The sequence below is a fragment of the Carya illinoinensis genome, chromosome 5 (assembly GCF_018687715.1).
Source record: "Carya illinoinensis cultivar Pawnee chromosome 5, C.illinoinensisPawnee_v1, whole genome shotgun sequence".
Lineage (NCBI taxonomy): Eukaryota > Viridiplantae > Streptophyta > Magnoliopsida > Fagales > Juglandaceae > Carya > Carya illinoinensis.
In genome coordinates, this window is record NC_056756.1 from 11180470 (window position 1) to 11206994 (window position 26525).

The 26525-nt window shown below is 36.3% G+C and overlaps 1 protein-coding gene and 1 long non-coding RNA gene across 6 annotated transcripts; one reads left to right on the forward strand and one right to left on the reverse strand.

The window, feature by feature from the left end:
- Window positions 1–7306: 7306 nt before the first annotated feature.
- On the reverse strand, window positions 7307–18783 carry LOC122309512. Of its 2 annotated transcripts, XR_006242445.1 has the most exons (4): window positions 18382–18783; window positions 18201–18275; window positions 10780–10864; window positions 7307–7635 (listed from the first exon to the last, which is right to left on the reverse strand). It is a non-coding gene; the product is annotated as an uncharacterized LOC122309512 (long non-coding RNA). The 2 variants fall into 2 exon arrangements; XR_006242444.1 differs by having other exon boundaries at window positions 18201–18782.
- Window positions 18784–19750: 967 nt separating this feature from the next.
- Window positions 19751–22773, forward strand: LOC122311289 (protein NRT1/ PTR FAMILY 6.1). 4 transcript variants are annotated; one of them, XM_043125778.1, is made up of 5 exons: window positions 19751–19904; window positions 20106–20354; window positions 20618–20835; window positions 21014–21594; window positions 21761–22773. In XM_043125778.1, the coding sequence occupies exons 2-5, from the start codon at window positions 20117–20119 to the stop codon at window positions 22650–22652; spliced, it is 1929 nt and encodes a 642-aa protein (XP_042981712.1). In that variant the 5' UTR covers window positions 19751–19904; window positions 20106–20116; the 3' UTR covers window positions 22653–22773. The 4 variants fall into 4 exon arrangements, with proteins under 4 accessions (XP_042981712.1, XP_042981713.1, XP_042981711.1 ...); XM_043125779.1 differs by lacking the exon at window positions 20618–20835; XM_043125777.1 differs by lacking the exon at window positions 19751–19904 and having other exon boundaries at window positions 19912–20354.
- Window positions 22774–26525: the final 3752 nt, after the last annotated feature.

Consider the following 26525-nt stretch of genomic DNA (forward strand, 5'->3'; position numbering starts at 1 on the left):
GGACAGTCGCTTGCATATACTTATCCGTCATTAATTTCTTGTTCTGATTCCCTTCCAAAGCTGCTCTCGATAGCTTTGCCAGTTAATGATGAGAAGTCATATTTTCTCTATAAGTTTGTAACAATCTTTGCACTAACTGTTGCAGATGGAGACAAAATAGCAAACGGTGAGCCATGCACCGTTTGCTTCTTTGGTTTATTAGGCACCGTTCGGTGCTTTTGTAATTGTTAGGTACCTCCCCACCTCCCCAAGAATCATGCAGCAAATTGCTGCAATGTAGTGATCTGCTCTCCTATAAATAGGAGAGCTTAAGGGTGCAGACTGCAGCGTGCAGTAGAGAGTGCAGAAGAGAAAGAAGAGAGGAAGAGAGTGGGTGAGCAGAGAGAAATTTTTTTTGTAAAAATCATTTCATAGTGAAATAACAGCAGCTGTGGACGTAGGCAATTGCCGAACCACGTTAAATTTCATCCCTCCTTTATTTAGAATCGTCTCTGTGTCAGAACGGTTCCCAACAACTGGTATCAGAGCACTGGTTCGAGCTGTCTGAAAATTCAAGTTGTTCAAAATCAATTTTTAACAACTCCACGGTGTTCCTCGCGTCGAGACGAATCCGTTGCCTCAAACGGAATAAAAAACGGAGGTCGGACGAGGCTACACGCGCCCCTAGAAGATCGACGCGTGCATCTACTGCAACTCACGCGCCCCACGCGCTCCGGAGGTTGAAGATGCGTGCACCACACGCTCCCATGCGCCCCCATGCGCGCCAGAGGTTGAAGACGCGTGAAGGACACGCGCCCCCACGCGCCCTAGAGAGGTTCGGCGCGTGTGTCACACGCGCCTCACTCTCCCCCATGTGCCACAGTACTGTACGCGCGTGTTCTACACGCGCCCCCACGTTGCCCATGCGCATTGTGCAGCGCGTGTATCTCACGCGCCATACAGATCAGAACCGTCCTTTTTTCAGATCTGTTTTTGGCAAGATCTAAGCCATTCGGAGTCCGATTTCGACGATCAAATAGTGCTTTCCAACTATTTGGATCATTCCGGACTCATCCGTACGGTCGAAATTTTGAGATTTGGCATCAGTACATTAGATCTGAACCATCCACGTGTTGTAGATCATTTTGGGCTAGATCACGCCACTTGAAGTTCCATCGTGACGATCAAATAGTGCTGACAAACTATTTGGATCATTTCGGACGCAACGGTGATCTTTGTTTGTTTGAATTTGAACTCATTTGTAAAGTTATGGCTGGAGAAGAAGCTAAAGGTGTTGGTATCGAGAAATTTGACGGTACAGACTTTGCCTACTGGAGAATGCAGATAGAGGATTATCTCTATGGGAAGAAACTACATCTTCCACTCCTAGGAAGAAAGCCAGATGACATGAGCAATGAAGATTGGAGTTTCCTTGATAAACAAGTGTTGGGAGTCATTCGACTAACACTGTCAAGATCAGTTGCACACAATGTGGGAAAGGAGAAGACCACGGCGGATTTGATGAAAGCTCTATCGGACATGTACGAGCAGCCATCAGCCAATAATAAAGTGCATTTGATGTACAAGCTATTCTACTTGAGAATGGCAGAAGGAACTCCAGTTATTCAGCATCTGAATGAGTTCAACACCATTATCAATCAATTAGCTTCAGTGGGGATTGAATTTGATAATGAAGTACGTGCACTGATTGCTCTAGCTCAATTGCCAAAGAGCTGGGAGGCCATGAGAACAGCTGTCAGCAATTCTTATGGCAAAACAAAGATGAAGTATCAAGATATCCGAGACCATATTCTTAGCGAGGAAGTTCGCAGAAGAGATACGGGAGAAGCATCAACTTCCAGTTCTGCCTTAAACCTCGAGATGAGAGGTATAGGAGCTAGTAGAAGTTCAAATCGGGGCAGATCGAAGTCCCGAAGAGGCAGAAGTAAATCTAGATCTGGAAAACAAGTACAGTGCTGGAATTGTGGCAAGATTGGCCACTTCAAAAATAATTGCAAGGAAGCAAAGAAGAAGAATGAGCATGACTCTGTTAATGCCACAACAGAAGAGCTCCGAGATGCCTTACTCCTTTCAGTCGACAACCAAATTGAATCTTGGGTGTTAGATTCAGGAGCCTCGTTCCACACTACAGCACACCGAGAAATCATGCAGAATTATGTCATTGGTGATTTCGGGGAATGTGTACTTAGCAGATGGTGAAGCGTTGGAAATCGAAGGCATGAGAGATGTACCAATCAATCTACCCAATGGAAGTGCATGGTTGCTAAAGAAGGTGCGACATGTTCCCAAGCTCATGAGGAACCTGATTTCTGTAGGACAACTTGATGCTGATGGGCATTCGGTACTATTTATCGGTGGCACGTGGAAGATAACAAAAGGAGCTATGGTAGTAGCTCGAGGCACAAAAACAGATACTCTATATATGACTTCAAGCATTAGAGATACTATTGCAATTGCTGATGCAAATGCCAACCTATGGCATCAAAAGCTTGGTCACATGAGTGAGAAAGGAATGAAAGTACTATTATCCAAGGGGAAGTTACCAAAGTTGGAATCAACTGATTTCGACATGTGTGAAAGTTGCATTTTTGGAAAATAGAAAAAAGTTAGTTTCCTGAAAAATGGTAGAACTCCAAAATCTACAAAGTTGGAGTTGGTGCACACAGATTTGTGGGGGCCATCCCCAGTCGCTTCTCTTGGAGGATCGCGGTACTATGTTTCATTTATTGATGACTCAAGCAGGAAAGTATGGGTTTATTTTTTGAAAAATAAATTTGACACATTTGATACTTTCAAGAAGTGGAAAGCCATGGTTGAAAATGAAACAGGCTTGAAGTTAAAGTGTCTGAGGTCAGACAATGGAGGAGAGTACATCGATGGAGGGTTCAAAGAATTCTGTGCTGCAAATGGGATTAGATTTCAGAAGACTATTCCCGGGACACCGCAGCAGAATGGCGTAGCTGAACGCATAAACAGAACTCTCAACGAACGTGCCAGAAGCATGAGGCTGAATTCAGGATTGCCTGAATGTTTTTGGGCTAATGCAATTAACACTGCAGCCTATTTGATTAATAGGAGACCTTCAGTTCCCTTAAAGTTCGATCTACCAGAGGAAGTCTGGAGCGGAAAGAAGGTAAATCTTTCCCATTTGAAAGTTTTTGGCTGTTTATCATATGTTCACATAGATTCTACTGATCGTAACAAGTTAGAAGCCAAATCTAGAAAATGTTTTTTCATCGGTTATAGTGATGAAGAATTTGGCTATCGATTTTGGAATGATAAAAATTGCAAAATCATTAGAAGTAGAAATGTGATATTTAATGAGCAGATTCTGTACAAAGCTAAGTCACAAGCTGAATCTGAGGAACAGCCAAAGAAACCTGAGGTTGTTGACTTTGATGTTACTCGAGTCAACACTGATCAGAACGAGGATCAAGAAAATGATGATACACAGATTGAACAACGTACACCACTCACTGCTACTCGAAGATCTTCAAGAACAATTAGGCCACCACAGCGGTTCTCACCATCTCTATACTACATCTTGCTAACAGATAGTGGTGAACCGGAAAGTTATGATGAAGCTCTACGAATTGAAGATTCGATCAAGTGGGAGAAAGCCATGCAAGATGAGATGGAGTCACTGATGTCAAATCAGACATGGGAGCTAACTAAGCTTCCAAAAGGCAAGAAGGCTTTGCACAATAAATGGGTGTACAGAATTAAAGAAGAACACAATGGTAGCAAGCGCTACAAAGCCAGAATGGTCGTGAAGGGGTTTCAACAAAAAGAAGGTGTCGACTACACAGACATTTTCTCTCCAGTTGTAAAATTGACAACGATCAGGCTAGTGTTGGCAATTGTGGCTGCAGAGAATCTACATCTTGAGCAGTTAGATGTGAAGACTGCATTCCTTCATGGTGATTTGGAGGAAGACATCTATATGCACCAGCCACAATGATTCTCAGTGAAGGGAAAAGAGAATCTAGTTTGCAAACTGAAGAAGAGCTTGTATGGCCTAAAACAAGCTCCACGACAATGGTACCGGAAGTTTGACAACTTCATGTGCAGTAATGGATTTACAAGACTGCAGGCCGACCATTGTTGCTATATGAAGAACTTTGACAACTCTTATATTATCCTACTGTTATATGTAGATGATATGCTCGTTGCAGGGTCAAGCATCGAGGAAATCAATGAACTGAAGAAGCAGTTGTCAAAGTGGTTTGAGATGAAGGATTTGGGTGCTGCAAAACAAATCCTTGGTATGAGAATTATTAGAGACAGGTCTAATGATACTCTCAAGCTCTCCCAGGAGGAGTATGTAAAGAAGGTGCTCAGAAGGTTTAACATGAACAAGGCGAAACCAGTGAGCACACCCTTAGCTAGTCACTTTCGACTAACTAAGGATCAGTCGCCAAAGACGAAGGAAGAGCAAGAATGCATGGACAGAATACCCTATGCATCTGCTATTGGTAGTCTTATGTACGCCATGGTTTGTACAAGGCCAGATATTGCACAAGCAGTGGGAGCTGTGAGCAGGTACATGAGTAATCCATGAAAGCAGCATTGAGAAGCAGTCAAGTGGATTTTAAGATATCTACAAGGCTCTTCAGATACATCACTATGCTTTACAAAAGCAGGTTTAAAACTACAGGGATATGTAGATGTTGATTTAGCAGGTGACGTTGACAGCAGAAAAAGTACTACTGGATTTGTGTATACGCTGGGTGGTACAGCTGTATCGTGGGCTTCTAAGTTACAGAAGATTGTTGCTCTCTCAACTACAGAAGCGGAATACGTTGCTATAACTGGAGCAGGGAAGGAAATGGTTTGGTTGCAGTCATTTTTGGAGGAATTGGGAAAGAAGAATGAAAAAGGCATTCTGCACAGTGATAGTCAGAGTGCTATTTTTCTTGCAAAGAATCCAGCCTTTCATTCCAGAACAAAACACATACAGTTGCGATACCATTTTATCCGATCTCTTCTCGATAGTGGACAGCTGATACTTGAGAAGATACGAGGAACAGAGAATCCAACAGACATGTTCACAAAAGTAGTTACTGCTGACAAACTAAAGCTGTGTATAGCTTCAGTTGGACTTCGTACTTAAAGGCATGACTTGAAGTTGCTGTGATGATTGCTATGAAGATATATAAACTCATTTGTCTCCAAGTGGGAGATTGTTGCAGATGGAGACAAAATAGCAAACGGTGAGCCATGCACCGTTTGCTTCTTTGGTTTATTAGGCACCGTTCGGTGCTTTTGTAATTGTTAGGCACCTCCCCACCTCCCCAAGAATCATGCAGCAAATTGCTGCAACGTAGTGATCTGCTCTCCTATAAATAGGAGAGCTTAAGGGTGCAGACTGCAGCGTGCAGTAGAGAGTGCAAAAGAGAAAGAAGAGAGGAAGAGAGTGGGTGAGCAGAGAGAAATTTTTTTCTGTAAAAATCATTTCATAGTGAAATAACAGCAGCTGTGGACGTAGGCAATTGCCGAACCACGTTAAATTTCGTCCCTCCTTTATTTAGAATCGTCTATGTGTCAGAACAGCTCCCAACACTAACTGCTCAATAAATTTATCTGATTAATGACCGATTAAGGTTCGACTTCGTGTAACTTTGATTAAAGACCATTGAGTTTCGAATTTGCATCTATCTACTGCCTCTCTCAAGTTTTATCCCTACCACTATGCTCCTTTTGCTTCTGATCTCAAAGATCTTATTGATTTAGAAATTACATTTTTTTTTTTTTGAGGAAGCCTTTTAAACCCTTTGATCAGCTCATGGGAACACTTCCAGCCGCAAGGTTTTTTTTTTTTTTTTTCCCTTCTTTTTTATGGGGATTAATTTATTGAGTTATTTTTCTTTCTGCTACCTGTGGTGGTGGGTAAGCCTGTTACTTTCATGTTACAGTTCAACTCTGTTCAAGTGCTCTACCAGAAAAATACAGAAAATTGATGACCATAAAAACAGGATGTTGTCAAGTTGTCGTTCATTGATGAGAAGAAGTTGCTTGCTGCAACAAAGAAGCTTGAAGGAACTTTAGCAGTATGCAATAGGGGTTTATTTGTATTTGGTTCTATACTATATTGTTTTTTATGTCTTGTTTCAGGGTAAACTAGTTATTGATTCTTGTCAATGAGTTTCATGGTAAACTAGTCTGTTGATTCTTGTCAATGAGCATCTTTAGTTTCCTCCAAATGCATAAATCAATCAATTCATTTTGCTAAATTGGGCAGCACTTATCTTATAATTAGGTTCATCTCCTATAGTGTCAAGTACTGTGGATGGATATAATTTATTGGGTTATTAGGGCCATTACCATCAATGAAAAGCCTGATAAAGTTGATGTTTTATTTTTTATGCTTTGAATGCTCAAGTGTACTCCTCTTCAATCTGGTTTATGCAGGAGGAAGAGAAGGTTAGGAATAGTGTGATGTTTGATCTACTTTATGGACATCATGTTCATCCTATGGCTTTACAAAATAGCCAGTATTATAGAATATGTTTCCATCTACCCCTGCATGAGAAATTTCTTTGAGAGATTGAATCATTGTAATCGTTTTCCATTATATACATCCTGCAGCTTAACTACTTGTACCTGTTGTTGTCCTTTTGCAGTGGTGGATTGAATGGATATCTTTGGTTATGTGAGAGAAATAATATGCAAAGTATAGTCCCTTCCCCTATCAGTGGATTGCAAGACATATATAGTAATCAAATCTTGTAAGTTCCCCTATTATTATTGTAGCTTAAGAAGTTAAAGTTTCATTAATCATTAACTTTTCTTTTTTCATTTTGCCCATTTTTTCATGGCAAAAATATAACATATCTTAATTCTCAGAATCACAAACACATCCCAAAACCTTCATGAATAATACAATGACAATCCAGTTGCCAAGAAAAGAGATCTCCAGTAGAGAGAGGGAGAACTCCATCAAAGAGAGGAAAAACATCAAAAGAGAGGTAAAATTAGTTTTGTTAATGTTGTGTTGGGGACTTAACTGATTGGTTAAGTTTGTAAGCATTGTAGTTAGACGGGTCACTTGTAAAGTTGTGGTGATGTTACTTTATGTGCTATATGGTACCAAACTTATGATGTTACAATAAATAACTGGAGTTTTTCACAAATTCTATGCTTTTGTGTTTTTATTTATATAGCATTGCATCTGTGAAATAAAAACAACAGTGTACTTTCCTGCAGCAGCAAAGTAAAAATTGTAAATGGCAAAAATAGACATCACTCAAGAATATAACTTCAGAAGCAAATTCAAAAACTGCCAATAGTAAAAATTGCAGTTCGATTCTTCATTAAAAACTTGAAATCCAAAACTATAACAAGTTTGAGAATACATCATCAAAAACTTGAAATCCAAAACTATACAATGGATGAACTGATATGAGAATACATCATAAAAGATTCAAATCATTAACTGAGCAAGATCGAATACATCAACTCGACCAAACTCGAAATCCAAAACTATAAACAACAAGACTCCAAATAATCAACTAAGCAAGCTCGCATCTTCTAATGTCTGTGCACTGAGAATTAGAGTAGAATTAGAGCCAATTATTTGCTAGAGAAAATGGCATCCATCTCTGCTTGGTTTACAACTTCTTGTCCTCCTTCAACCTGAGAACAAGAGCGGCAGTTCCTTTCTATTAGCATACCTACAAAACTCATAAATCATACATTGCATAATTGCCAAAATCAATTTTTTTTTTTTTTTTACAACCGGTGCCCAAAAAAAAAAAAAAAAGAACCTCTAATTGCTTTACAATTTTTATGCCCAAACCCTCCTAAAGAAGCAAAAGCCCTGACAAAAATTTGTAGTTACATTCATTAGGGATTAAGCAACAATGATAGCGTTAAGTAGTAACTAATAGATTCCCACTACAAAAAGGAAAAATAACCTGAATGTTAAATTCATAAGCAAATATTCTTGTTTTATCAAGTAATGAACTGATAAGCAAATAAATGAAACAAATAGAACCTTAAACCATACGAAAAGGAAGCCAATGAGGCTAAAAAATGAGAAATCAAGAATGTTTAAAGCTCTGCATAAGAAAACCCACAATTTTTTCAAATAAGGGGGGCTTCAACCTTCAAACAACAAGATAAACCCCAATGAATCAATTGTTTTACAAACTTTTGATGTTACAATAAATAACTGGAGTTTTTCCCAAGTTCAGATTTGTAAATACCTATTTAAATAATGGAACACGTCACTCTAACCTTACTAGTTTTCATAAATAAAAGGATATGCTTTTATTCCTACAGAAAATAATAAAAACACGATGAAGGGATATTCTGTTTAAGAACTTATGGTTGCTTTGCAAAGATATTAGTGCATTAAAAAAACATAGTCTGTGCTAAACTAATATTTAAGTTGACATCATAGGAATTGAATAAGCTTTTGAGTTGAAGAAAAAACCTAAAGATGAGGACAAAGTGCTATGACATTTGGACATCTATTTGCAGGCATGAAATTGGCGGGGAAGTGACAGAAGTAGGGAAATAGTAACAGGAAGCCAATGAGAAATTTCTCAGGCTCACTGTGTCGCAAGACCTGTAAGAGCATCTCCATTCGGTTCCCCATCCCCCCCGTTTCCCTATTATTTGTTGAAATTTTTAGGGTTTTCTCTAAAACCAGCCCTCCATCCGGTTCCCTAAAATGGGGTTCTAATTTTCGGGGTGTATAGGAAATCCCCATCTTTAGGGACCTACTGTACATCTCCGAATCCCATTTCCGCATCCTGTCCCGCGTTCATCCCTCTCGATGGTTGGTGCTCCAATAATCGCCTCTCCTCTCCTGACCAACCCTCTCTCGGTGCGAATCCTCTTTCTTTTTTATGTTTGGTATGTGCGAATCTAATTACCGTTTGAAGGGCATTTGGGATCTGTTTGGTTGCTGTGAAAATTTTTAGGGTTTTCTTGTGGCTATTTCCCTGAGTTATCCGTTTGGTTGCTGTGAAAATTTCTGTTCGGTTTGGATTTCTTTTTTCCTGAGTTATCTGTTTGGTTGCTACGAAAATAGACTGGAGGTTTCCTTTGATTTTTTCCTGAGCAACCCGTTTGGTTGCTGTGAAAATGTGTTGCGGTTTGGTGTCATATTTTCTTGAGTAACCCGTTTGGTTGCTGTGAAATGAGATGAGATTTGGCTTGCGTTTTGATGAATTGTGCCCCTGTTTGGTTGGTGCGAAGTTCAGAAAATGTTTGCTGCCCTGTTTTTCCTTCTGTGATTGTTTGGGAACCCCGAAAATCCAAATGATGTTTCTGTCATATTTTCCTTCACTACAACCTTTGTTAGTTTTTGCCGCAAGGGCATGTGGTTGGAAAAACTATAGTCATAGTGGGAAATGATTTTTACCCACTAAATCTATCCGTGGGAGACTAGTGACTTAAAGTTGGTGACACTAAGTATTTTTTTCTACTAATTCATAAATTGATGGGAAATTGTGACATTTTTCCACCAAATAGATAGTGGAGATAGCCAACGAATTTCGTGGTAAAAAGTTACTCAAATTAGATTGGTTAGTGAGAAATACTATATTTTATGACGAAATGTGCTGGTGGGTATTAATATTACCCACTAGAGCATTTGGTGGGAAAAAAATATTTTCTGGCAAAAAAAAAGTGTATTTGCCACGAGACATATTTGCGGCAAATAGTAAAAGAATTCAGAAAAAAAATAATTGTAAAAATAAAAATAATGATATTGTTTCACACCTACTAATCAACATTCAACTAAATTACTAAATATCACATATAAAATAATTCAGAAAAAAAAATTGTAAAAGCAGAAAATGTCATCTTATGGAAAGATTTACAATCGTTGACAATTTGTACAGATATGGAAGGATTTACAATTGTATATTACACAACTATGGAAACTATCACCTAGAAATATATCCTATAAATATATCCTATCAACTAGAAATATAACCTAGAAATATATCCTATCACCTAGAAATATCACCTAGAAATATATCCTAAAAATCCCGAATCAAGAACATCCTTGAATGCCGTAAAAAAATAATTGTAAAAAGAAAAAATTGATATTGTTTGACACCTACTAATCAACATTCAAATAAATTACTACCAACACAAACATGTTTGCAGTTCACAAGAGGGGAAAGAAAGAGAGAAAGAAATATAAAAAAATAAAAACACAATTGTATTGGCAAAACTCATCTAATTGCTCTTTTGATCTCAAATGTATACTTGAGTTCCAAACGACATCTCTTGTCATCATCTTGAAGAAAAGAAATGGCACCATAGTTCCAAGAAAAAAAAACATCAGACTTCTTGAGTTTCATTGACAAAAGATTCAACCAAAAAGAATATAAGCAAAATGAAATGGCACATTCTCATGTTCAACTACTTGGTATACACGAAGCATAGTGCAAGCAGTTTCAGCAGCATATTTGAGAGCAAAAGGTCTGTACAAAGCCCAAAAAAGATCAATTAAATTTACTGACAGCACCCTAAGACACAAAAAGACCCAAGTATTACTCCTTAACAAAATTACAACACTCAAATATTGAGATAAGTGTTCAGATCCTGCATTGCATACCAATACAGGTAACACAAGCATACACAATCACATTACTCAACCAAGTATACCAATACAACCCTTCCTCCATACACAATCAAATCCAATCCAACACTAATCTAACACCAAATCAGGTTCCATTTATTTCTTACATCCAAAAGCATAACATAACACTAATCTGATGTATATGTATGCATAGTTGAATCAAGTTTAATTCTCACCTGTTTGCATAGGGGCAGGACATCTAAAATATGAAGCCGGTAGGTATAATTATCAGCAACACAAACTAGAGATTTTCTCTCAGCCCTGTGCAAGAAAAGCCACTTCATCCAAAAAAGAATCAAATAGTTCCAAGAACCATGCTATTAACTTCAATATTTAAAAAAAATAAAATAAAAAAATCATGCATTAAGGACCCAAGTATAGTTAGTGTACGCCTAAAAAAGTAAAAATTTACATTAACATGCTATATAGCTAGTTAATTACTCATGCATTTTCAAGTCTCTAATTAGAGTATAATCACAGTTCACCTACAACTATATATATATTTTTTATAAGTACTTCACCTACAACCATATTCAGTATATATAATTCCATCCATATCAATTATATAACAATTCAAACACAATCACTAACTTTATAAGCTTCATTCACACAACACATTCCAACTCATACATATACAAGTCATCACTTAATCCTTGAAATATAACCCTCTTCATAATATCAAGCCTTACAATTTAATCCCTCCTCACTATTAGATCACCACTAAGATACATTACCCATCCTCCACATTCAGATATGAGTTCAGTCATATTAATAAGAACTAATAATATATTAATAAGAATGTATTGTAATACCAAAATATATGATCATCCTGATTAAGATGAAAAATACCCCTACTAGTTTTTGATCCATAACTTCAAGACTTATATATTTATATATATATATATATATATATATGCAAGCATATTAGTGAAAAATATTGCAAATCATTTACCTTGTTCAAGCAAAAGATTATATATGTATGTAGAAGATTAAATATTGCAAATCATTTACCTTCACAATCCAACAACAACATCACAACCAATCTGTTTTCCTCCGACTTCCACAACAACATAACCAAAATACTACATATCCATGAATATAAATCTGTCTAAGTAATAAACACCACGCTATATATACACGTCCATCTACTCTAAATATATAAAGGTAGGATTTTACCAATCTGTGCACAAGGTGGCAGATCAACCAATCTGTGCACAGGGGATCCGTGAGAGAGAGAACGCGAGGGAGGAAGGAGTTGAGATGGTCGAGGTGGCTCACGGTGGGCCTAGCGGCGGATCTGGGCCGTGATGAAGAGAATGCCGAGAGGGAGATGGAGCGTGCGAGGGAGAGGGAAATTGGGGGGCTTCGGCTGTGGGAAAGGGAGGAAGCTGGTCATCGGCGAGGTGGGGGGCTGCTGGTGGTGGTGCGGCTCAACCCCTGTCGTCAAATTGGCTCACGACGGCAGGGAACCGAGTGAGGGACTCGGTTTGGGCTTGCCTCGGGGAGAGAGAAAGGGAAGAGAGGGAGAGGGAGGCGTGGGGTGGGGTGGTTGGGTCCGACGAGGTGGTCGTGCTCGGTGGCGGCGACGGTGGCCTGGGATGGAGCCGAGGAGAGAGAGAGTGAATGGGGAGGGGGTGCGGCGCGGGGGAGCTGACGGGAGAGAGAGAGAGAGAGAGAGAGAGAGAGAGAGAGAGAGAGAGAGTGAATGGGGGGTGGGGGGAAATATTAGGGTTTTAATTTAATGTGGGCCGTTTGATCTAAATTTAATCCAACGATGATGATTAAATGGTTAGAGTAAACTAGAATACTTATTTGCGGCGACAAAAAGTCGTGGGAAAAGGTTTTTTTTTTCTTTTGCCATCTCTCCTCCTTAGTATCAAAAGGTTAATTTATTTCCACTAGATAAAGTCGTGGCAAAAAGCAGTTTTATCCACTATTTTGAAACCGTGGGATATAAAATGGTGATAAAAGAACATATTTTTTTCCACTAATACATTTTGTAACAAGAAGTAATTATTCTTCATGAGCACATATAGTGGAAAAAGAACTAGTGGGAAAAGATCAATTTTGTTGTAGTGCTTCCTCTATTGTTTGGTTGCTGCGAAAATGTTTACTCTTTTCCTGTGATGATTATCTAGCTCACATGTATTGTTTGGTTGGCCAGAAAAGATTTATGATTTTGAATCTTTGGTGATCCAAGATTGGTTTTCAGTTGCTGTGAACATCTTTGCTTGATGAATTTTGGATCTAGATTTTTTTCCATATCTTTTTCCTTCAAAGCATGCTTCTTGGCTGCTGTTTCTTGGTCTTTCATATCCAATGTTGAATTTGCCCCTGAATGTTGTGATCTCTCTTCTAAATTCTGTTTTCATTATGCAATTTGTAAAAATACATTATGTAATCTTTGTAACCTGTGATTATTTGAGAAGACAATTAATTTCACTACAACTACTTTCTAGATTTTAATTTTTATCTCTGATTAGAGACTTGAATGGATTAATTCCATACGTGGTGGACATTTGATCTTTATCTTTTTAGAGATAGATGAATACTTCACATATATAATAGTTGATCATACTTTTATTAAATCTTGTTGGAAATGCAAGAATGATTTTTAAAATCATCTTGAATTGATGGTATTTTTATTGGTGCTCCAATAACATGCTGCTATTAAGAACTTGCTTTTGCTCCTTTAACATGCTGTATTCGACCCCTTTAATTTAGTCTATTGCTCTTGTTTGTTATTAAGAACTTGTGTTTGGAAAATGCTTTTTTTGGCCTTTTGGACTCCTATGTTTTAATATAATTAGAGAGTGGAATTTCTCTCCACATAACTCTATATTATGATAGGTATTAATAGCCCAACATGCTCATTTTCTATATGCTTGAATTGATGGAATATTGCAACTATCCTTGGAATAAAATAGTTTGCTCATTTTGATATTTGATGTTGGGTCATTTGCAGTGTTGCGTATCTCTCGGGGGAGAGAGTTTATATTAGACTGTGATGTGGTGTTATAGTGCGGGTTATGTCAGAAGTGTGTATGGGGCCCCATCGATATGGCGGGGTAATTTTCATCCGAATTGCCATATTGCAGTTTGTAGTACTTTTCACAAAAGACAATCGGGGTTCGGGTGAGATTTTGCAATCATTCGATGTTGGGCTCCTTGCTTACATATGGTGTTAATATTTACACCACTCTGAGTCTTTTTAATTATTTATATATTCGATATGGATGTAGAACTGGATGTGGATGCTCGTATTTAGGATTATTTTGTTTTGCATGTTGTTTGGTATTATGGATTAATTGATTTATATTATGTGTAAACTAAACCACAAGGCTGTGATGATGACAACCGTTTGTGGGGATATGGAAAATTTAATGGTCATTTTGGCTAATCAGGACGGCCAATAAGTATTGGCAACCGGTTGTAACAGCCATCAGTGGGTGGCCAACTTTCCAAGATCATATCAAACGGTTTCTGAGCCATCCACCCGGACTAACACCCCAAACTTTACAAATTTCGTTTCTAACATTTTCAATGCGTTTTTGACAATGGATTTACAAGACGGAGGCCATATGTACTTCACGAACCTCCTAAGTCAAGATCCTCAACTCGAGCCCACTTATGGTGGGCAATGTGGAACATCTCCATTGACCCTTGATGACTCTCCACCTCTACCCCCTAACGAGCCTATCGGCGTTAGGAAATCAGTGATGGGTGCGAATTTCACTTCCGAGGAAGACAAGTTACTTGTTTCCGAATGGCTAAATTGTAGCCTTGATGCCGTCCAGGGAACAAATAAAAAACACTCCCAACTTTGGGAAAAAAAATTTGAGTACTTTCAATAATTTAAAAAAACCACAAATGAGTGAAAAATAAAGTCTTTAATTCACCGGTGATCCAAAAGGCCACAAACAAATTTTGTGCGAAACTAGCCCAAGTTGAAGGGTTAAATCAAAGTGGCATGACCGAGCAAGACAAGGTAACATTATCAAATCCCAGAGTCCTTATACTCAAACAATTTCTGTCAACAATTATTGAGTTAACCTTGGTTTATTTTTCCCTTACAAGTTTGACAAAGTGAAGGTTATGTACCAATCGCTAGAGAAATACTCATTCTAGTTCGAGCATTGTTGGTGCCTGTTGAAGGACCAACCTAAGTGGATTTGGCGCGCGACAAAGGAGGATCCAAAGCGGAGAAAGATGATGTCCCCATCCCCGACCCCAACTCGATGTTCTGGAGCTACAGTTGATTCAGTTTTTGATCTCAAGGCGGATAGTGTGATGGAGAATGAAGTTATCGAGCCCGACCGACCAATTGGAAGGAAAGCTAAGAAAGGAAAATGAAAGGCCTAAGGCCAGCATGCAGAGGAGAACTTCCAACTCAGGAAGATGAAGTATACTCTGTTGGAGGAGTCACGTGCTCAGGAAAAAGAGTTTTTTCGTCTTAAAGCCGAGAAGATGGCATATGACAAGGAGACGGAGGCCAGAAAATTACGTCAAGAGGACGAACAGCTGCGGTTGGAGGCTGAGAAAGTGGAGCTTGCGAAAAAAGAATCAGATCAGCGCACTATGATGATGGATGTGAGTGTCATGCCAGAATTGCAGCGGCAGTTTTTCCAGCAACTCCAGAGGGAGGTCATGGCGAGACGCAGTCGGTCCGACAATTTGGATTGATTATTTTGTATTTGATTTCTTATTTTATGTTTGTAAAAATACATGTAATTAATCTTTTTTGTATTTGATAATATGGGAAGTATGATAGGGTTGTGCAATTAATGACTCAATGACATTTTCAGAAACAAACTTGATTACCATTAATATATTTGAAAAATTGATAACAATAACGAAATACAAATGCAAATCAGATTAACTTAAACATAGGTCACCAATTACATTAAGGAAATAATAAAATCTAAAGCAACCCTAACTAATGTTGTGAATATAAAAGCCATTGATGTTCAATTAGATCTTCTTGAAGCTGATGATGTGCCGAGCTGTCTCTAATATCATGATGACGCTGGATGAAGTCCGTAAGCTCAGTTGTATGATTGCGCGACAATTCGGAGAGATTATCATCAAGTTGATTATATTCAATGTTCAGACTCTCACTATCATCACGCTTGTCTTCAATTATCATATTATGTAGAATAACACATATTTTCATTATATTCGTTAATTCCTTCACTTTAAACATTCGGGAAGGTCCACGAATGATAGCAAATCGTTGTTGAAGTACCCCGAATGCACGCTCGACATCTTTCCTTGCAGATTCTTGTGCTTTCACAAAATTTTTCTTCTTATTCCCATGTGGTGATGGAATCGTCTTCACAAAAATTCGCCACTTGGGATAAATATCGTCCGCAAGGTAATAGCTCATAGTATAGTCGTTGCCATTGATAGTGTAATTGACTGGAGGAGCACGCCCTTGGGCAAGTTCCGTAAAAATAAAAGATCTCTCTAGCACATTAATATCGTTATGTGAACCGGGCATACCAAAAAATGCATGCCATATCCAGAGATCATATGAAGCAACTGCTTCTAAAATAATAGTTGGTTCACGGATGTGGCCGGAGTACATACCTTTCCAAGCTGCGAGACAATTTTTCCATTTTCAATGCATGCAATCAATGCTTCCCAGCATTCCTAGGAATCCTCGTTGTTCACCAACTGCAAGCAATCGGCCTATATCATTAGCAGTTGGAGACCTTAGATATTCTTCTGAAAAAACAATTACTACTGTCTCAGTAAATTTTTTTAGGCTCTCCATTACGGTACTTTCACCAATACGTATGTATTCATCCATAAAATCTCCAGTAACTCCATACGCCAGCATTTTAAGTACTGCGGTGATTTTTTGCATACAAGATAAACCGAGTCGGCCGGCATTATCTCTTCTCTGGACGAAATACGGGTCGTAAGACTCTACTTCATTTAGAATATGAAGAAATAGGAGATGACTCATCCGAAATCTCATTCGAAATAGATTCGAGGGATATACTGAATTTTCAGCAAAGTAATCACGAAATAGACGCTCGTGTCCCTGAACATGATCACGTCGAATAAACTTACGACGTTGGCTATTGCCACGTCACCTCGATAACTGTCCATCCGCCTCCATATTTTGAACATCGCTATCATCTTCAAAGGATATGTATGTCAATAATTTGCGAAAGAAAGTACGAGCCATTTGATGAAATGAGTAGGAGATCAAAGGATACAATAGAAGTTTGGTTCTATAGAGGAAATGAGGCTTGAGTTTGTATATTTATAGAGGAATTACTCATATCGTTACACATAGGAATAAAAATGTTACCGTTAGAGAGAAGACAAAAAAAGTTACCGTTGGAGAAAAGATAAAAAAATTTACCGTTGGGAAAAAAAATAAAAAACAAAAAATATTACCGTTGGAGAAATGACAGAAATATTACCGTTGAAGAAAAGTTGCTGAAAAATTACCGTTTCATCCAATTAAAAAATTTTATCATCAATACGTGACTTTCGGTTTTTCATTAGAGATATTGAATACTCTTCTAATTAAATTTGTCATCACGGTAGAAAATGCACTAATTAATAAAAAAAATTTATTTTTATAATACGAATTTCTATTTAAAAAAAATACTGTATTGGATAGTCAAAATTTCCAATAAATATTTAGTAGAAAGTGATATTTGAAAAAAAAGATAATAAGATAAAAGAGTTAGTAGTTAAGATTGTAAATGGAATAGAAAGAAAAAAGTAATAAAAAAAGAATAGAGAAATATTATTTAAAAGAATAGAAATAGGGATGGGGAATGAGATGTAAGAGGTTTTTAGAAGATAAACAAATTTTAGGGATAAATTTGAAAAAATGAGTATTTGAGTTAAATTATAGGGATGAAGATGTAAAATCAGATGGGGATGCTCTAAGTAATTCAATCTAAGCCCTTTAAACGAAATGACCAGCCACAATAAAGTATTAAGTCCGGACATCAGATACCATGGGCAAAATAACAATTGGTTTACATTGGAACAATCAATTTACCAGATTTATAATAAAATCACAAGCTTAGGATTATTACTAAAAATATCTTTTAAAACACATATTCCCAGAAATTATAGAGGTCAATTCACATTCATAATCAACTATATGGAATTTGAATGATATTCTTACCCCCAAACAAAGATAAAGCAAAGATAAAATAAGAAAAAAAAAGAAAAAGGCCAATGGCAGTTTTTTGTTTATGCAACAACTTCTTGATCTTTAAATTCCGAATTCCTAATTTTTCTTGACAATCTAAATATATAAACTAGTTAAGATCCCTCAATAACTACGATTTCCCCACTGCAAAGAATACTCCATAGGATAGAAATTGTGGTACATAGTACATACTTCATAGGAAAAAATTACAAAGTACAGATCGCCTACAAATGCTCCATTCTGAGATCCACTTTCAGTGATTTGGGGCAAAATTACAAACGAAATATCGAGTACAAACCCTATATTTTGAGATCCACTTTCTGTAATTTGGGGCAAAATTTCAAATTTTAGATCGACTACAAACCCTATAAATTTCAGATCTATTTGTATATGAACGAAGAATGGGCTTACCGGCATGGGGGCGTCCGACAACCGTGATGACCGTGATGTGTGGCACTACTCGACGGGAGGAAACAATTTGTGGGTCTGGGTTATCAGTGCGAAATCAAAGTGCGTGTGCGTGAGTGGTGAGAATCTAAGTGTGAGTGAGTAATAACAGAGAGTATGTGAGAAGTTTGGGAAAAATGCGTACCGGTGTCGAAATTGCAGAGAAGAAGAAGCCACTTTCGTCGCGACGCCATCCAAACCTGTACTCGATCGGGGGGTGGGGGAGAAAGTAGGCTACAAGGGCTTCGTTGGGCGGAGGGGGAGACCGGTTCACTTTTAGTGAACCCGGTCTGCCAGCTCAGGTGAAGGGTGTGCGCCCACGAACCGGCTGATACGTAGATTATTTCGAATACGACACCGGAGTAACAGACACCAGCCAGCACGCAATCAAGGACGTAAACGTCGGTGCCTCAGAAGGATATGACTGTCTAACCATATTTCTCACTCCAATTAATCAACCTGACATGCGTCCTTTGTATTATATTGAATTTGAGAAAGAAAGACACACAAACACAGCCCACGCATTAATTCAATATATTCAGTATCTGTCCCTTGAAAGATGCGGATGTCTAACCATATTTTACACTCAAATTAATAGGTAAATACAGGATGGAAAATACAGGATGGTGCTGTACCAGCAGACCCTAACAAATGAAGGTGGCCATTAATGTCGCCTCTGAAGAACTTCACTTTCAAAGTGTTTTGAGTTTCAACTCCGTTAGAACCCTCGTTGATCAATGACAATACCAATGAGCCATTGATATAGTATTGTTGGATAAATATACATATACATATCTGTATACAACTGACTGTATATATCCTCTATAAATCTGTATTTATTATGACTATTTATTGCATTTGATTCTTCCTCTATGTGGGTCTTCACTTGTTGGTTGGATCTCCTTTAATGGTTGGATCTCCTTTAATGTTTGCCATGACTTTTTTGGAACGAAAATGCAGGCTAACTGTCCCGAGAAAATGACTTGAATTCCTTTTTAATTCGATCAGTTGGTCGTTGGGTTGGGATTTAGACTAAACGAAGATCAATTAAATTGAATCAATCATTCAAACACCTCTCTTAAATTATTTAATTTAAAATTTTTTTATACGTAAAATTCACAATATTTTTTAATTTAACAGTTTTTTACATATGAGACATAAATTTTTTTTAACTTCTTATAAATATATTTTAATTTATCTTAACTTCTAAATATATATTAAGCAAACTTTACATAACTCACTTCACTGTACCCATTCATTAATATTCATAAATATCTGAAGTTCAAACATCAAAATGGGCCGTAATTTTTGATATTTAGATATAGCCTCTTCTTGCATGCAGAAGTCAGTTCCATCCTAAGCCTAATATACGGGCTTTGCTGGACGTAGTCGATAAATATAGTTGATAGGCAGTCGGTTGTATAGAATAAATAAAAAAAAAATATTAAAAAATTTTTTCATAATTGTACAGAATAAATAAAAAAAATTATAATTTTTTTTTTCATATAAATCTTATATTAATTTATTTTTTTTAAAACGATTGTACACCGATTATATTTACCGACGGTAAAAATCATTTCTCCTAACATATATAATATATATGTGTACTTGCTTCATTGTAAACGATAGGTCTATTTAGTATTTTCTTTTCGTTGCTTGCCCGAAGAGGTCAGTCAATCATGAACGAAAGCGTGCACTTTCTTACGCTTTAGCCTTCATACTGCTTCTTGTTTTTAAATATTTTTTTTAAATGCTTGACCTTCTGGGTTAGATTGGACCAATATTCTTATTTAATTTCTTATATGATAAGGTATGTTTCTGATGGTTGTGTATAACATCTGCAATCTGTTATGGTGATTGGTTTTTCAGGAAGTTGAGGAATGGCTACCGGAGAAATTAAGTCACCTGAAGTTGGGATTGACACACCAACTACGTTGGATGGAAATTCTGACTCCGTTCCAGGAAAGAAACTAGGAATCTACTTCATTGAATCCGATGATAGGCGGACGGCATTTGGGAGAGGTTACACTGGAGGAACTACACCGGTTAATATTCATGGAAAACCTATTGCTGATCTTTCAAAAACCGGTGGTTGGATTGCCGCCTTCTTCATATTCGGTATACAAGTTCCTTTTCAATCTTCTTGTTTAATCGCTGGTAAAACTGTGGAAAAGAAACGAAAATGACAGTTATCACGTTTGTTGTTAACTTGTTATTCATGGAAATGACGAGTTCCTTTACAAACCTATAGTTTGTAAGCAAATGAAGGATCGATCCACTCAGTTTTTAATTCAAGTAGAGGCATAAAGCATATATTTACTGGCAAAGAATTATCAGAAATGATTAAAAATGATAGTGAACTTGAGTCTTTATTTGTCCAGGGAATGAGATGGCAGAGAGAATGGCTTATTTTGGCCTTTCAGTTAACATGGTGGCCTTCATGTTCTATGTTATGCATAGACCCTTTTCCAGTTCATCAAATGCGGTAAACAATTTCCTAGGGATATCACAAGCATCCTCTGTCCTTGGTGGTTTCCTAGCTGATGCATATCTCGGTCGATATTGGACCATAGCAATCTTCACGACAATCTATCTTGTGGTAGGATAAGTAGACAAACAAGTCTATAAAATCTACCTTTTTCCAGTCATTTGCAAGGGCTACACAGTTATTATGTTTTCCTGTACTGAAATTATGTCTTTCTAATAGCTAGTTTACTTTCAAAATTTAAGGAGGTATGCTGACTATAATTATCAAAATTTTCTGTTCGTTTGTGGAGGGTTTGACAGGAATAACCTTATGCGCAACAATGAGCATCTTTGTGCCGGACCAAGATAAATGTGATCAGTTTTCCCTCCTGCTTGGGAGTTGTGAGCCTGCAAAAAGATGGCAGATGATTTACCTTAACACTGTCCTTTACGTGACAGGATTTGGAGCTGCAGGTATAAGGCCATGTGTTTCTTCTTTTGGGGCTGATCAGTTTGATGAAAGAAGTAAAGATTACAAATCTCACCTGGATAGATTTTTCAACTTTTTCTACCTCTCTGTTACAATTGGAGCAATTGTGGCCTTCACTGCTGTAGTATACATTCAAATGAAACATGGATGGGGATCCGCCTTCGGTTCACTGGCAATAGCTATGGGCATATCAAACATGGCATTCTTTATTGGCACTCCTATGTATAGGCATAGGTTGCCAGGAGGCAGCCCTCTTACACGGGTTGCCCAGGTCCTGGTAGCTGCATTCCGGAAGAGGAATGCCTCATTCTGCAGCAGTGAGTTAATCGGGTTGTATGAGGTTCCTGGTAAACAATCTGCAATTCAGGGTAGTGGAAAGATAGCTCACACTGATAATTTTAGGTACGAAAAAACTTCTTTTACATTATATTGCTACTTCCTGTAAGGTTATAAAGAGTAAAAAAAGCACCTTAGGAAATCTTCCTTCGATGATCCTTAAAATGTCTCTCCATAACTTGTTTACCAATACATTAATTTCAGTATATGACATATGTAGCTCTTTTGCCAGATGGTTGGACAAGGCAGCCTTGCAGCTGAAAGAAGATGGAGCTGATCCGAGTCCTTGGAGGCTTTGCACTGTGACTCAAGTAGAGGAGGTCAAGATCCTTTTAAAGCTTATCCCCATACCAGCTTGCACTATAATGCTTAGCTTATTATTAACGGAGTATTTGACGCTCTCAGTGCAGCAAGCCTATACTCTAAACACCCACATGGGTCATTTGAAACTCCCGGTAACATGCATGCCAGTATTTCCTGGCCTCAGCATATTTCTTATATTGTCTCTCTATTACTTGATACTTGTCCCATTATCGAGACGCATAACTGGTCATCCTCATGGAGCTTCTCAGCTTCAAAGAATAGGCATTGGTATGGCGGTTTCAATCCTTTCTGTGGCATGGGCTGGGATTTTTGAAAGGTACCGAAGAAACTATGCAATAAAACATGGGTATGAGTTCAATTTCTTGACTCCAATACCCAACCTAAGCGCATACTGGTTGTTGATTCAATATTGCCTGATTGGCATAGCTGAAGTATTTTGCATAGTGGGATTACTGGAATTTCTCTACGAGGAAGCCCCAGATGCCATGAAGAGCATAGGATCTGCTTATGCTGCCCTAGCTGGGGGTTTAGGTTGCTTTGCAGCGACGTTATTGAACAACATTATCAAATCTGTCACTGGGAATGAAGCAAAAGGGCAGCCATCATGGTTGTCCCAAAATATAAATACTGGTAGATTCGATTACTTCTATTTGCTGCTTACAATTATGAGTTTAATCAACATGTGTGCTTTTCTGTATGCAGCACATAGGTACAGGTATAGGGCAGCCCCTAAATTTGACATTGTTAAGCAAAATCTAGCCAACAACAAAAAGAACACTGCCTCTGCAGTAGTTATATAGAAAATGAGAACATTAGTTGGATAAGCTCCATGTATACCGATGTAAAGCATTCCTCTTTCACACTTCTTTGAAAAAGTGTTAATCTTTGCTATTCAACATATTTTTTAAACATTGGCAGGAATTTCTGTTGCCTCTTTCTCTCATCTCAAGTCCAGTTTTGAATGTCCCCAAATAACTCGTGGGTTGACAAATACCAGCAACATTTTTTAATTGGCGACATTTTGAACCACAAAAATCCAATCAATTTCATAAAGTGGGTGCGAGAGCATTTGATTTGCAGCATCTCACTGCAAGTATCTGCGCGGACCAACTTTTTCTTGAACTGCATAATGGTTGGGTAGGGCATGAAAATAAACTTTTAAAATATGCACAATGCAGAAGAAACCGTACAGGAAAAGAAATCACACCCACCTGAACCACTTGCCTGCTGGCTATGTCTATTTGGCCGTCTTCTTTTTCCTCTTCGTAAGCATAACACAAGAAGTCCATTTTCTCCAACTCTAATTCGATCAATCAACTCGTAACCTACAATAAAGAGTAATGATAATTATATTCGTTAACCATCTCAACAAACACAGTTTTATAAAGAAAGATAATCGTTGAAGAGAGTCTGCTCGACGAGGAGCAGATAGAGATTTGAAAGGAAATGCTGAGGATTTCGCATGCAATGAAGTTTGGCGGTTTGTGCCTTGTGGGGTCGGCTGTCATTGGCCAATTATGCTCGAAATCGTTATTGGCATATTGCTGCCTTAATAACATAAAAATCGTCGCAATAGCGAGTTTTTGATATAGCAACCGAGTTAGTTGTTTGGAGTAAAAACCATTTGTCATGGAAATTAGAAAGACTTGAGACTGCATTTCAACGTTGAGTTGAACTAAATTTTTTATAAATGATAGTGAATTGAAATAATTGAGTAAGTTTATGGGGTCTATTTGAGATGACTTGGCCTTATTTACTTTTACAAAATATCTCATCTTATCTAATCTTATTTAATTATTATAATTTTTTAAAATTTTTATATAAAATAAAATAAATAATTCAATTTTTTTAAATTTTAATACAAAAATAATATTAAAATAATATTTTTTTTTCAACTTTCAACTTTAATTTTAATTCATATTATTTTATCTTATTTCTAAAAATAAATCAAATTTAAATTTAAATATTAATATGAATTTAAATATATTTACGAGCAGTATAAAAAAATATAGATTCTACCAATAAAAATAAATTTTCACTTAAAACTGATCCCATCAGTTTATAGGCGAGGAAGCATTTTTTTTAAATAAATATATATATATGAAAAATAATATTTATAATTGTGATTGTATAAATATCTTTTAATCTTTTAAAAAAAATTAATACTAGATTCATATAATTCTTTTAATCGTAAATTTTATTTTTATTTTTTAAATAATTATACAATATTTACATAAATTATTATATATATATTATTAACAATGATCGAAAGTTAATGCACGAAGGTGGCGGGGTCAGTTATGGTGGTGCTGTACGTCCCTGACACGTCCCTGGAGCAAATTCATTGACCATTAATACAAAAGAAGGCAGTAGATCGAACTTGGTACTTGGAAATTTAACGAGAGGAGAGGCAACATCATGTACGTGGCATTGCTTTTAATGATGTCAAGTCGGTGCCTCCAGAAAAGATGGATGCCTACCTACATTTCTCAGTCAAAAGCAGTCAATTTACCAACCATTGCATTTTTAGTCGTACCTGTACGTATTAGATAAGAGAAGATAAAATAAAATAAATTTTAAAAAAATTAAATTAAATATTATTAAAATATTAATTTAAATATTATTATTATTTAAAATTTAAAAAAATTAATTATTTTTTATATTTTATATATAAATTTTTAAAAAATTACAATGATTAGATCATATGAATTAAAATCAACTATAAATTTAAATTGATTAATCAAAATTAAAAATTTCATCTCGTCACATTTCAACTCATCATTACAATTTTTTTAAATCTTTATATAAAATATAATAAATAATTTAACTTTTTTAAATCTTAATATAAAATTAATATTAAAAAATTATATTATAATAATATTTTATTTATTATTATTCTAAACATCTCATCTCATTTGTATAATCAAACAGACTTGCATTATAATATTTTTACCATTGTAAACTTTATTTGTTATAATTTTTGGCACGAAAAAAATGATAGGTTTATTATCTTCTTACTATTGTTTATTATTCTAGTATATTTAAAATTTTTATTATCTTCTTTTAAGTATTATTTTAACATATTTAATTATTAAAAAAAATTAAAATATAAACTTTACTAATAGTTATCTTTTTTAATTATTAAATAAAAATTAAAAAATAATAATAACCAAGTAATAAGAAATAATAGTCTAGTCGTCATCATCATTATTATTATTATCATTATTATTATTATTATTATTAAATAATAGTGCTGTTATTGTTATTATTATTATTATTATTTTGCCTGGATATCCAAGATGGCCAAGTAGATGTGTGTCGAAAGCCAATTAGCAACATCGACGTGATTGACGAGATTTTATCGACATAAAGAGTGATTAAATAAAACAGAAACTCTATTATTTATTATTTCAAATATTTTTAACATTTTTTTTTATTTTTTATTTTTTATTATATTTACTTATTTTTTATTACTATTTATAATACTTTTCGCTATTCAAATCTAATCTAAATCTATCGAATGTAGGGCTGAGCACCGATTGAATCGGAGTCAGATTTGGCCTCCTCCGACTCCGACTCCGACTTTGTCGGAGGCCGAATCCGACCTCCGACTCCGACTCCGCTTACACCCTACTCCGCTTCGACTCCGACTCCGACTTGTCGGAGCGGAGTCGGAGTTGGGCTTTTTGTTGGGCTTTTTTATTGGGCCTTTTTTTAGACTTTTTTCTTTAACCCAATTAACATTTCAATTTTACAATTTGCAACTCTAATCGGATTTGGACTTCTATATCAATTTTTTTTTTAAAATATAATTTGAGATTTCTAATTTATCTAACCAAAATCATCACATTAGAAAATAAAACTAAATTCAAAATCTATCACTATAAAAAATAAAACTAAATTCAAATGTGCAACTAAAATTAAAAACTAAATTAAAACTAAATACACACATTAAAATTACATAACCAAAATTACAAAATGTTAATTAAAAAATACATAACCAAAATTAAAACTTAAAATTAAAAATACATAACCAAAAGTTCAAAATTACAACCTAAAATTAAAAATACATAACCAAAGGTCCAAAAAATGTAATTTTTCAACTTGTGCCTGAAAAAAAAAAAAATTAGTAAAGAAATAAGATATCATATAAATTTATAAAAATAAAGAAAGCAAAATTGAAATAAGATACCAGAAACAAGATTGTCAATCCTCTTCACGGAGTATGCTGGCCATAAAATTGGCTAATTCTGCATTAAGATGTTAAAGTATAGGAAATTAGTATTACTAAATGTTAAAATCAACTCATATAACAACTTAAAAAAAATCTCTAAATACATTACCTGAGTCTAGCTTATAACTCTCTGCATCATCAATGGCTTCAGAATAATTTTGACTCAAGCATATGGGAGTAGACTTCAACCAATTTTGCGAGCACACGAGAGCTTCTACAGTTCTAGGAGCCAAAGAGCTCCTAAACGGATCCAGGACACGGCCTCCTGTGCTAAATGCTAACTCAGATGCAATGGTGGTGATAGGAATGGCCAAGATATCTCTTGCCATTAGAGCAAGAACTGGATACTTGGTAGAGTTGACTTTCCACCAAATTAAAATATCGAAACTCCCCGTAGGAATCTCAATATTCTCCAACAAATACCGCTCTAACTCTGACT